This window comes from Elephantulus edwardii, unplaced genomic scaffold (genome assembly GCF_000299155.1).
Source record: "Elephantulus edwardii isolate Elephantulus edwardi_28Jun2011 unplaced genomic scaffold, EleEdw1.0 scaffold00462, whole genome shotgun sequence".
In the NCBI taxonomy this organism is placed as follows: domain Eukaryota; kingdom Metazoa; phylum Chordata; class Mammalia; order Macroscelidea; family Macroscelididae; genus Elephantulus; species Elephantulus edwardii.
In genome coordinates, this window is record NW_006400212.1 from 329,621 (window position 1) to 342,797 (window position 13,177).

The 13,177-nt window shown below is 40.2% G+C and overlaps 1 protein-coding gene across 1 annotated transcript in view; it reads left to right on the forward strand.

Annotated features, from left to right (window-relative positions):
- Positions 1 to 3,261: 3,261 nt before the first annotated feature.
- The window catches only part of LOC102877529 (zinc finger protein 420-like), a 13,452-nt gene continuing 3,536 nt past the window's right edge, over positions 3,262 to 13,177 (forward strand). The window contains exons 1-5 of the mRNA XM_006902840.1: positions 3,262 to 3,433; positions 4,218 to 4,371; positions 4,894 to 6,419; positions 6,585 to 6,745; positions 6,808 to 6,979. Coding sequence (XP_006902902.1) covers positions 3,262 to 3,433; positions 4,218 to 4,371; positions 4,894 to 6,419; positions 6,585 to 6,745; positions 6,808 to 6,979 — 2,185 coding nt within the window. The remainder of the gene's footprint in view (positions 3,434 to 4,217; positions 4,372 to 4,893; positions 6,420 to 6,584; positions 6,746 to 6,807; positions 6,980 to 13,177) is intronic.

A 13,177-nucleotide genomic window follows, 5' to 3' on the forward strand; every position in this document is an offset into this window, starting at 1 on the left:
TCCATCGTGACTTTGGGGAGCGTCTCACTGATCACAAGGGCTTCTTTCCCAAGTCACTTGGTCATAGGACAGGGTGACTGTCGTTCCCAGTGCGCTTGATGACAGTTCTGGGAAAGCAGAGAGAACCCCCAAAAACAGCTTTCCCCGCTAAAAATGGCAGTTGATCTTCATACCTGGGTTAGGGTTGAATAAACTCAGTACATTACTGTAACTAGTTTAAAATGATAAGATCTTTACACTCCAAGAAAACAGATTAAAACAAGCATGGTTTAGATGCCAATCTGTTTCACCTATCTCTTTTACTCCGTGAAAACCACAGAATTTGAAAACAGCCTCGAGTTAGAAGCTAATCCACTGAACCTATCAGTATTTCTCTGTTTATTGCTTCAGGATTTTAACATTCAAAGAAAACAGTTTTTATAGAATTACTGATAATGGTTCATATCCAGGTGCCCCCTCCAAAAGAAAAGGGGGGGAAAATTAGTGATGCACATATATTTTACGATAAGATTTATTGCATAAGATTAAGAAAATTAGGTTTGAAAAGGTAAATGCTGATCCAGGAATGATGCCTTTTCCGTCCTGATGAGCAGTTGAAGGTACCATTTACACCAGATTGAGAAAAACAGTGTCTAGGTGAGCTCTGTGGGCCTTGTAGCAGGAACCTGCGATGCAGTCCCAGAGGCGGTAGGTTCCAGCATACCAGATGCTCTGCTGTTGAAGGAGGGACAATCTCCTCTTGTACCTGCCAGATCCAATTTGACAATAAACACACACCCTCCCCAACCCCAAACTTAAAAAAAAAAAAAAAAAAAACCCGTTTCTAAAAGATACCTGGTAATCCAGAAAAGATTAACTTCCCCTCTTGGTAAAGAAGAAATTTAATGTACTTTACAGGACTAAAGAAATAGAAGGAAGATCCGAGGAAAAGTGGCCAGTTTTGCAGGCTGGAGCCACCTGGTGTCAACTTTATAACTCTAAAATATATGTGAATATTCTTGAGCTTATTAGTGCCACCCTATCATCTCCCCCCTTTTCTCATGTCAGTTTTCTATCTATAAGATGTTTCTAAACCAATAGAGTTTGCTCTGATTCAGGGCAAAGTGTTCTGGGTTGGTTGTTGACAGAGTATGGCTTTTTTTTTTAAATTAGTATTAAATTTTATTAGTTTTAAAGAACATTTACAGAGATTTTGGGTTTTCATTCATTCATTGCTGCACTGTTTTCTCTACCCTCCTCCCCAGTTCGTTCTTCTTCCCCTCCCCCCCGAATTGTCCTTATTCTGTCCCACACAGTCCTGATCCACATGTGGGCCTGACATTAGTTTTGCTCAGAACAGAACTAAAGGTTATCAGAGCAATGATTTCCTGCGTGTTCAAGCGTGATGCCTTGTATTTTTTCTTTAGAATCCCCGACCAATTCATGTGCACCCCACTTTTCCAAGGCTTGACTGTGCAATTAGCACTGTTGCTCCCTAGAGGACAAACCACGTGAATGAAACCAAAATCCTCCCTCCTGTTTGCTAAGTCAATATTATTTCCTCTTGATTGTCTATTTCAGATCTCAAGTGCGCTGTTAAGTGTGTCCAGTCCAGGCAGCTGAGGAAGGAGAGGTTCCAGCTTGTGTTTGTGTCAATCCCAAGGAAGGATTTGAGCCCCTGTGAATGGGAGTGTGGACCAGTCATCGTTCATCTACTTCCCTAGCTTCCTATGGTCTCCCACTCGAATGCTGTTCCTGACGTGATTTTTTCAGATTAACAAAGATCATTGCCTTCGACCTGTGTTAGGTGGAGTACAAAATGGTGAGTTCTAGAGAGCTAGGCCTTTCAACCTTGAGTTGATGCCATTGGGTGGAAATTCTTGGGAATTGCCTTCCTTGTGAAGGATTGTCCTTTCCCAGTGAGGAGAAAAGGTGGATGAAGAGGCTCCCAGAATGGCCCTAGCAGTCACACCGAACTCTTTGCTGCTTTAATAGTCATCCCGTTCATTCTCCATGCTCTTTGATGACAGGGCTGCATATGGTGACTCTCCTTAGACGCCCACAGATCTGTCCCCACGACCTGTGATGCACAACCTGGGCCTTGATTCTCTGTGTTTAATGACACAATCTCCAGAGCAGAGCCTGACGATGTCCCAGTAGAATCTTGTCTGTCGTATTCACACCCTCTGTTTTGTGTTTCTTATCTCTAGGGCACCAGAGCTCTAGTCCGTATTATACGTTACCAATACCCCAGATAATCTGCACTAAATCTACATGTAAGAACTTTTGATCCCATGAAACTTGTAGGAGTGTCTTTAGAAGGACTTTACTGTCTTCTGCAACCTTGAGTAATATGTATGACAGGAATTCAATCAATTATTTTTTTCTATTAGAGAAGCAGCTGATGACTTGAAAATAGTGTTTTACTAAAAATAAAATAGGAATTTGGGTTGCTATATACTTTTTTGAGTACATGTGAAAATTTTTATTATTATAAATTTTAATAAATGTTTACAGAGACTTTGGATTTACAATCATTCATTCTTGCCTTTTTCTTCCAACAGTCCCACCAAGCTCATGACCACCCCCACCCCCAAGTCCGCTTTACTTTGCATCCTTAATTCTGGACTCTTGTCATGCTAATAATACCTAAATATAGATCTCTTTTAATTATTTCTGGCCCTCATTTGTTTCAATGCGTTGTACATAATTTATCCCATCGTTCTCAGTCTCCCCCAATCCTGATGTCAGTCTCGTTTTACAAAAGTGGCACTACGCTATATCTGTCCTTTTGTGACTGAGATAGTTCACACTGCCTAATGTCCTCCAGGGTCATTCATTTTGAATAAGATTTCATAAGTTCTTTGTTTTTCAGTGCAGCAAAATATTCCATTGTGATAGAGCTTCTCGATCCATTCGTTTGTCAGTGGGCACTTAGGTTGTTTCCAATTCCCTGAAATTGTAAACAAAGCCTCGATAAACATGGCTGTGCTTTGCTATAGCCTTCTGTGAAACCTAGGTACTCTCATACATATAGGAGACAGATGAAAATAATCACTTTCTGAAATGTTTTCATGATGATAGTACATCCCCCTGCTTTCACTCTGTCCTTGATATTTTCTTTACTGTTTTGAGAGACCTTTTCAAAAGGAGATGAACTATACCCAACAGACTCAATTTCCGAAATTTGGCCGAAAATAGAACTTTTGTCATGTCTACACAATTTCTTAGCGTCCTATGTATGTGAAGCTCCTTTCTTGGTTCTCATTCACATTTTGGGACATGGTGCCCAAGCGATTCAGAATACCTTGTGTGTTTCAGGCACCATTTTTTCTTGACGACGTGGTCATTTTCTTCAGCCAGGAAGAGTGGGATTTGTTGAATGATGCTCAGAAGAAATTCTACAGGGACGTGATGATGGAAATCTTTGAGAACGTGGACTTTATTGGTAAAAGTAAGACATTATATGTTTTCAGATCCTTGGAATACCAAGAAAATGAAAACATGCACTTTACTTTTTGAATTTTGTCTCAAGAATTGGAATACACGGTTCAACGAAACAGGCTTGGTGACCTGACTGTTAACACTCAGACATGGTATATGATTTCTTGATGGAAGCCTAATAGGACATTTTCTTTTCTGTGATTCAGTGGATTTAGTTCTCTTAAGTCTCATAAGTGTACACATCACCTTTATAGGTCAGAATTCAAGACTATTCTGTGGGGCTGTAGAGTATGATACTCATTTGTGTTTGGAAGCTGTATGAAATTTTTCGTTTGCTACATGTGTTCTGCACATTTAGAAAGTAGCAATTTTACCGACTAAGTCCAAAAAATGTCTTTTTTCTGGTGACTGCATGCTACTTTGTTCATCAGCACGCTGGTCCTGGAGCCACTTTTATTTCCTGTGATGTGTGTCATGTGAATATACTGTGATATTACATGTATACTGTGTATCGTAATGTGTGTACTATACATTGTGATGTTGTGTGTTTTCTGTGTGGGACATCTTTTTATTTATCCCCCTGGAGGAAACTCACTTATGTCGTTAGACCACACTGTTTTTCATTTGTTCCAGAAGGGCTTCCTAGGGAATTTGTTGCTAATTAGCGTCAAAGTGCTGAAACTGAAAAATGAACCCACATGACTATGTATCGACAGCATCCTAACCTCTCTTACTTTCTTTTTTTCCCCCTCCCCTCGTTTATGTTGTCAAAACTATCTTCCTTGTTCTGGCAGGCCTTGAAATTATTCATGACGGAGAAGCATTATCCCCTGAAAGTACTCAGTTGACATTCTTGAGGACTACCCATCCCTGGCATTCCATGTTAGCAAAAATGTTCAAATTGTGTGGCAAAGAAGATCAACATAATATTGTAGAGGCCGAATGGAGGTGAGTGTCATGAAAGCGAGGGGAAGGAAAACCAGATACTCTTTTTTGTGGTTGTGAAGTGCCCTCGAGTTGTAGGTGACTCAGCGTGACCCTATGAACGAAAGTCCTCAACACTTGTGTGACTTTCATCCTTTCTCCGGATTCATAGGGTTTCTGGAGGCAAGCTATTACGGAAGTGAATGCCACTCCTTCTTCCAAGCTTGTTTTAATTGGGAAGTTCCCCCAAACACTGTCCAGCATGGGTAACTATAAACACATTTGACCCACCAGTGTCAGTGCATTTGGATTCACAGCCACCACAAGTTACCTCTGTAGGGCAAGTGGACATTAGAAACATCTTAATCTTTGGAGACACCTATCAGAAAGTCTCATAATAGTTAAAAGCAATTACAGGTATAGTAGTTTTGCTACATTACTTAGTGTAAGACTCTGAGATGTTAAACTCATGCATCTTCATTGTGTTGTATTGTGGGCACATAGGAACACACTTTGTTACAACTGTGTGTTGTCTCTTTTTCCCAGAAGAGTAACAACAGAAGAACTGTGCGAACGGAGTGAAGAAAATCACCCTGACAAACTGTGCATCAGATTTCCAAATTATTCCTGCAACCGTGTAGATGTGAACCTCTTGAGGGCCGACATTGGTGAAAGCAGCTATGCGTGTAAGAAATGTGAGAAAGATTTTTGTACTTTCTCCTCATTTTGGATACATGTAGTAGATGAACATGAAACTACAGAATATGGTAAAATCTATAGGAATCCTTTCTCTTTAGATTTTCAAGAAACATTTAGTGATGTAAATGAGCCTTCCAATTGTACTGGAAATGAGAAACACTTTGCTTCATCTGACCCCCTTATGAGTCCATCAGACCTCACCATCAAGAGAAAGTCGTACAGTGTAGAGAAGCCTTATAAATGTCCGGTATGTGGAGAATCTTTTCGTTATTTCTCATGGCTCAGGAGACATGCAAGAACACACACAGATGGGAAACCTTATGAATGTCACCAGTGTGGGCATAGCTTTCTTCGGCTCGGCCATTTAACTGCCCATGCCAAAATTCACTCAGCAGAGAAGCCTTTTGAATGGAAGGAAGGTGAGAAAACCATTTCTCAATCAAATCACCTCATTAAGCATACTCAGATTCGCACAGGAGAGATACCCTGTGAACGCAAGGAAGGTACGAAAGCAGCTTTAGAATCCAGTCACCTCAAAAGACGTGGACGAGTTCATGGAGGTCGACAGAAGAAATGTTATGAATGCAAGGAATGTATGAAGAGTTTCCGTCACCTTGGTCATTTTACTGTGCACACAAGAATCCACACAGGAGAGAAGCCTTATGAATGTAAGGACTGTGGGAAAACATTTTCCCAGTCAGGTCAGCTCACTATACACAGAAGAACTCACACAGGAGAGAGACCTTACCAGTGTGATCAGTGTGGGAAAACGTTTCCCTATCCATCTAGCCTTAGCCATCATAGAAGAATTCACACAGGCGTGAAACCTTGTGAATGTAAGGAATGCGGGAAAACCTTTACCAGTTCAAGCATACTCTCTAAACATAGAAGAATTCACACAGGAGAGAGACCGTACCAGTGTGACCAGTGTGGGAAAACGTTTCCCTATCCATCTAGCCTTACCCATCATAGAAGAATTCACACAGGAGTGAAACCTTGTGAATGTAAGGAATGTGGGAAAACCTTTACCCGCTCAAGTAACCTCTCTACACATAGAAGAATTCACACAGGAGAGAGACCTTACAAATGTCTGGAATGTGGGAAAACATTTTCCCGATCAAGTCGGCTTACTTCACATCAAAGAATTCATACAGGAGAGAAACCTTATGAATGTAAGGAATGTGGAAAAACATTTTTGCGTTCAGATAACTTCACGGTACATAGGAGAATTCACACAGGAGAGAGACCTTATGAATGTAAGGAATGTGGAAAAACATTTTCGCGTTCATATGCCCTCACTGTACATAGGAGAATTCACACAAGTGAGAGACCTGATGAATGTAAGGGTTGTGGGAAATCATTTTCCCAGTCAAGTCCACTCACAGTCTGTACACGTAATTCACACAGGAGAGAGACCTTCTCTGTGTGAGCAATGTGGGAGAAACGTTTCCCTATCATGCTAGCCTTACCCAACATAGAAGACTTCACTCAAGAGTGAAACCATATGAATATAAGGAATATGGGAAAACTTTTGCCAGCTCACCTCTGTCAACATAGAAGAATTCACATGGGAGAGAGACCTTTTGAATGTCTGGAATATGGGAAAACATTTTCCCAGTCAGGTCAGCTCACTTCACATCAAAGAATTCATACAGGAGTGAAATCTTACGAATGTAAGCAATGTGAAAAACATTTTTGCGTTCAAATTACCTCATTGTACATAGAAAAATTCACACAGGGGAGAGACTGTATGAACATCAGGAATGTGGGACAACATTTTTGCTTTCAAATTACCTCATTGTACCTAGAAGAATTCACACAGGTGAGAGACCTTATGAGTGTCAGGAATGTGTGGAAACCTTTCTCGACACTAGCACAGTAAGAAAACACCAAAGAATTCACACAGGAGAGAGACCTTACAAATGTCAAGAATGTGAGAAAACGTTTCGCAACCCAGACTAACTAAGAAATCAACAAATTTACACAACAAACGTTAAGGATGTCAGTAATGTGGAAAAACATTTTCCCAAACAAGTCAGCTAACATGACGTACAAAAATTCACACAGGAGAGAGACCTTACCATTGTCAGGAATGTGGGAAAACATTTTTGCAATCAAGTCATCTGACTGAATATAGAAAGCGTCATATGAGAGAGACCGTATGAATGTTAGCAGTGTGGGAAAACTTTTGCCCAATCCGTTTCCGTTACGAACATAGAAGAATTCAGACGGGAGTGGAAGCTTATGAATGTAATGAACGTGAGAAAAACCTTTGCCCGATCAGTTTCCTTACCCAACATAGAAGAATTCACAAAGGAGTGAAAACTTAGCAATGCAAGGAATGTGGGAAAACATTTGCCCAATCACCTCACCTCTCTTGACTCGGATGTCACATAAGAGAGAAATAATTTTGAATGTCAAGCCTGTGGGAAAACATTTTCATGATCTTTTCAGCTCACTGCACATAAAAGAATTCAGACAGGAGTGAAACCTTCTGAATTTAAGAAATGTGGAAAAGCATTATTAAATCAAGTGACCTCAGTGTACATATAATTCATACAAGTGACAAAACTTAAGATTGTAATGTATGGGGGAAAACCTTTGCCCAAGCACTTTACCTCTTGGCACAGAAGAATTCACACTGGAGACTTTTGCAATGTTCAGAATGTGGGAATGCTTTCTGAGAGTCAAGGTTTCTCAAAAAGCGTAGACATAGTCACACAGGTGAGAGACCTTAGGTATGTACAGAATGTGAGGAAACTTTTTTTTTTTGCCTTCCAGCTTAATTGTAAATCGTAAAGATGGCAGGAGAGAACTGAATGTCAGGAGTATGGAAATTAGTTTTCCTGCCTTCATCCTCACTGTACATAAAGGCATTCAGACAGGAGAAAATTTTAGGAATGTCAGGGAGTGTGCTGAAGGTGTTTGACGATCATTTTCCCTCATCAACCATAGAAGATTTCACACAGAAGAGAAATCTTTGGAATGTCAGAAATGTGGGAAAACATCTTCACAGCACACTTTAGTAGACATAAAAAGTCAGACAGGAAAGCGAATTTAAGAACGCAAGAATTGGAGGGAAAGATTTAGCAACCCATGTGCATGAATTATCCGTGTAGAGGTCCCCGAGGATAGACCACCTGAATATAAGGAATGTGGAGCAACCTTTTCCACAGTCAGATGGCATCAGGCCATGTAAGGATGGATTCACACAGCACAGACCTCACAGGAATGTGACCAGTGTAGAACATACTTGATCTATTCCCTCCTCTCTGGACATGTTTATCCTCACTCTGCAGACAAGCTGTGTGAATGCAAGGAATTCAGGTGTTTGTTCACTCCATCCTCTGCCCTCACTGGGCACCTGACCACTCAGACTAGATGATGAAGGAAACTAAGACGCAGTTAGTCTTCTTGATCATTTCCTATAGGAAAACTGTTGTTGTATCTTGGAAAGTGAGTGATTTTTTATTTGTGCACATAAGAATCCTTCAGTGTTTGTCGAAGCTGTATCTATTTTTGCAGCATGGTGACACTGTAATCGTTGTATTGCCCCTCTGGACGTTTGGAAACCATTTTATTGTTTCCTGTGTTTCAAATTAAAATTTTTCGTTGTTAAAGGGATAAGTCATTGAATCTTACTCATAATGCCATAGATAATACAACCAGGGAGATGCCATTTCACAGATTTTGAGGATTACAATTGATATCTACCACACAATTAATAAAGATCTCACTTGTACATGGAATATTGTTTCATCAATGCCTTCTCTTTTATTGTTTCCCCACACAAACGGAACTGTTTTTGCTCCTCTGTACATTGCGAGCTTGCTAATGTTCTACTTGGTATTATGGACGGTTAGTTTCACAGCAGACCTTGTGTGGACAGTGCCCAGTATCCGTAAGTGTCCTGGCCTCCTCCAAATCCACAGTATTCACCAAGTTATCTGATCAGTAGATGGACGAGAAAGATGTTCACTGCTGGGAGTGTAGACTGTGCTAAAATGAGCCCATCAGCAGCTGGACTCCCTCAAAAGATACAGCTATTATTGAATAAAAGCCTTGAACTTGTCATAGAAGCAAGAGGATAAGTGCTCATGGTTTCAGCGGAGAAGGAAATAATTTCAACACCACCTCTTGTCCTTCTAATATGCCATGGAGCTAGTGAACTCTTCTCTGTGGTCCTCGAGTCCTGGCTCTGGCTGCAAATCCCAGTTACATAAACTTCTGCTTTTGCATTTGACATGAACCTCTCGAAGGTGACACACAGTCTCCGGTCCTGAGTGCAAGTGTGCTGTTCCCACGTTCACATGGTCTATCTCTTAACCCATGACTTCCTCCGAGGCCGGCATCCTCTGCTTCTCTGGAGACCCCTGTTTATAGTTTCAACTGCTTGAGGACTCTGAGTACCTGAGTTGGTCGTGCGTTCCTTTATGTGCACTGGTCCGTGTATTGTGACAGACGATTCATGGCTGTCTTTGAGTTGTGGTGCTTGAGAAGAATATTTAACATACTGTGGACCTCCAAGAGAATTAACAGGTCTGTCCAGCAATTGGTGAAACTCAGCTGCTCCTTTGAGACAAGTATTTTGAGGCTCTTCTCACTTTGTACATGTAGCCAGGAGGGACCAGTCTTTAGAGACGGATGTTATGCTTGAGAATGTGGAGGAACAGGGTAGGATGGGAAGACCCTGGATGAGATGGATTAACTCAGTGCCTGGAGTGATAGAGGCAGGTGTGTGGGACACAGTGAGATAGGCTCAGGATAGAGACGAATTCAGAACTTCCGTGCATAGCGTTCTTATGGGTCCACTTGACCTGTGGGCAGGAAACAATGTCAGTTTTTTTAAATCTGTGATTTAATGTATGCACCCATTGCAAAAAAGCCTACCCATTGGAAAGTAGCCTAGTTTTTTTATTTTGACCAGGTGAGAAAGGGCATGTTCTTGTTTTTGCTTCGATTTGGAATCAACCTCTAGCTGACCCTCTCACAGGGTTAGGATATGGAATGTATTTCTTTTTCAGTGTGGGGTTCCTTTTTCATTGTTGATTACTGTTGGAGTTCCAGATTAGAATTATTCTTACAGAGCCATTAGTCTTCCCTGTAAAAGTATATTAAATATGAGAGCTAATGTGTTTTGTACCTTTTTCAACTTACCATCTATGGTAATACGTTATCAAATGAAAGTTTTTAAATTAATCACTCATCAGCTAATTTTTTATAGTGTAAAGTTGACTTTTTAAGTCTCTGAATTGGTGATCGTGTGTGTGGGAAGCCGAATATCAAATTTAATATTCATTATAAACAAAATGCTGTATCAGGATATGAGGGAGACTTTATACAAGATCGAATTCATCCCCTGGTACTCAGGCATTCCTTAAGAGTCAGCCTTGTTCTTAGTTTGTATTTAGTGAAGCTCTCCCTCCTGAGATAAGCATAAAGTAAACAATAGAGAGGAACTTTGCCTTAAGTGCATAAAACTTCCCCATGATCCCTTGTTTTTGTTTTATACTCCCTTATGATTTACCTTTGTTTACCTTCCTTATGATTCTCAATAAATACTCATAGAGACATAGCTTGAGGCCTTTAGTCATGGGAACTGCTGGCTCCCTGTTTTTTAAGCTCTGTGTTCTATCTCATTCTTGGTTGTCTGTCGCATTACTAATAATTACAAAAATACTTTACCCTCAGTCTGCTACATTCTGGTGCCCAAACAGGGACAAGGTGCTGGCCTATATTTGAATAAGGTGTTGTCTTTCTTCCTCACTCAGGGTAAGTGAAACGTTAGGGAAAAGTAAAACAGGGTCATGAGAAAATTTTTACTCCGTGGAGGTGAAGGATAGAATTATTAAAATTTCATGAGGGTCCTCTCACCCCTTAAAGGAAGTTAAGCAAAAAATTTCATGGGAACTATACCCACCCACTGAAAACAGATTAAAAATTCAGAGGTAGAATTGAAAAAAAGAGAGATGAGGGACGCCCCATCCTCTGAAGCTCAATATAGTTCTTTCTTAAAGAACTAACTAGGAGCTCAGGGGTAAAAGTAAAAGTAATTTTTGCAGTTGTTCCCGTTTCTATGGTAACATTGCAGGAGGGGAAAAGTAGTCAAATCTTAAAACTTGGTATACAACAGTGAGATAAAGAAAAATGATCCAATAGAAAAATGGGGACAGGATATGAACAGACACTTCACCAAAGAAGACATTAAGATGGCTAACAAGCACATGAAGACAAGTTCAAAATCCCTAACTCTAAGAGAGATGCAAATTAAAACAACCATGAGGTCACATCTCACCCCAGTCAGAATAGCAAAATTTAACAGAATAGCAAGCAACAGATGCTGGAGAGGTTGTGGAGAAACTGGAACCCTTATTCACTGTTGCTGAGAGTGTAAAATAGTGCAACCACTGTGGAAGGCAGTATGGTGCCTTCTCAAAAAGTTGCAAATAGAAATACCATTTGACCCAGCAATTCCACTACTGGGAATACACCCCAAAGAGACCATAACTGACACCCAAGCAGATATATGCACACCCATGTTTATTGCAGCTTTGTTCACAATAGCAAGGAGTTGGAAACAGCCTAAGTGCCCAACAACTGACAAATGGATAGAGAAGCTGTGGTATATTCACACAATGGAATACTATGTTGCATTTAAAAACAAGGAACTCATGCAATAGTCGAAATGAGTGTCCCTGGAGGACATGCTGAGTGAATTATCTCCGTCACAAAAGGACAAATACTGCATGGTGCCACTGTTGTAAAACAGGACTGACATCAGGGTTTGGGGTAGACTGAGAAAGATGGGATAAATAATGTATTCTGCATTGAAACATGGAAGAAAACTGTTTAATAGGGATATGTGATTAGGTATTTTTTCATGACAGGAGTCCAAATTGAAGGCTCCAATGCAGAGTGGACCTGGGGAAGTGTTTGTAACAATGAAAGAATTTTTCTTTTACTGTTTCAAGAGGGAATTGTACTAAGGGGGAGGGTTGGAAGGGGAGAAAAGTACAACAATGACAATGGAAATCCAAAGTCTGTACATTTTCACTGAAATTAATAATAATTTTTTAAAAAAACTCAAAATACTTGGTATACTGTTATGAGGGGCTTACGAAGAGCACATAAAGAACAAATTCCTATTCCTTTTTGGCCACTGTGGACCCTGATAAGAATAGTAATGATGTGCCACGGCCATTTTCCCTGCTGTAGTAGCACGGTTTGGAGCTTGGCCCAGATTCGAATCTGAAATATATTCCCTCTTGCCCTTGCAAAAAAAAAAAAAAAAGAAAGAAAAGAAAAAAGAATAGTACTGATGTTTGGGCAAGATTGTACTCATAATGAAAGAACGTTGCATAGAGAGATGGCTAAATCTTTGCATGAATATAAATTGAGTGATATTACATTAGAGAAGGTTAAAGCTGAGGGCAGGAAATAACCTATGCCACCGTTAAAAATAGTCTAAGAGGTTGCAGTCCTGAATTATTATTTTCTCTTAATTTCCATGTATTGATCCAAACAGTGCTCTTCCCAGAATATTATTTACACTTACTACATGATTTTGAAAAAGAAAAAAAAAAAGGGTTTCAAGGCTCAAAGCAAAAGCCTCCGTTTGTGTTGACTATTTTGTTTTTTTTTTGTTTAAGTTTGTTACTGTTGTTTGTTTGTTGTCTTATTGTATTAAGTTTAATAATAACTTTGAGCTGATAAAATTTGGTAACTTCATTGATAGAAGAAAAAAATAAAGCTGACTTAGGAGAAAAATCTTGATTTGGAATTTGAAGTAAACAACGAATAAGTTATATAGTAAAGATGTTGTTGTTGTTCTTGTTCATAGAGACGCTATGTACAACAGCCCTAAACCCTGCTCTATTTTGTGCCAATCGCACTGTCTGTGACACTCCCATTCCGATTATCCCAGTCACTGAATCAATCCACATCATAGAGGACTTTCCCGTCCTGCGCCGTCCCTCCACCCTCCCAAGCATGATGTCCCTCTCCAAGGACCTGTCCCTCCTCACAACATGTCCAAAGTATGTTAGAGCCTCAAAATCCTTGCCTCCATGAAGCAACCCAGTTTAACCCTCTCCAGGATGAATCTCTTTGTTTTCCTACCAGTCGCAGTCCA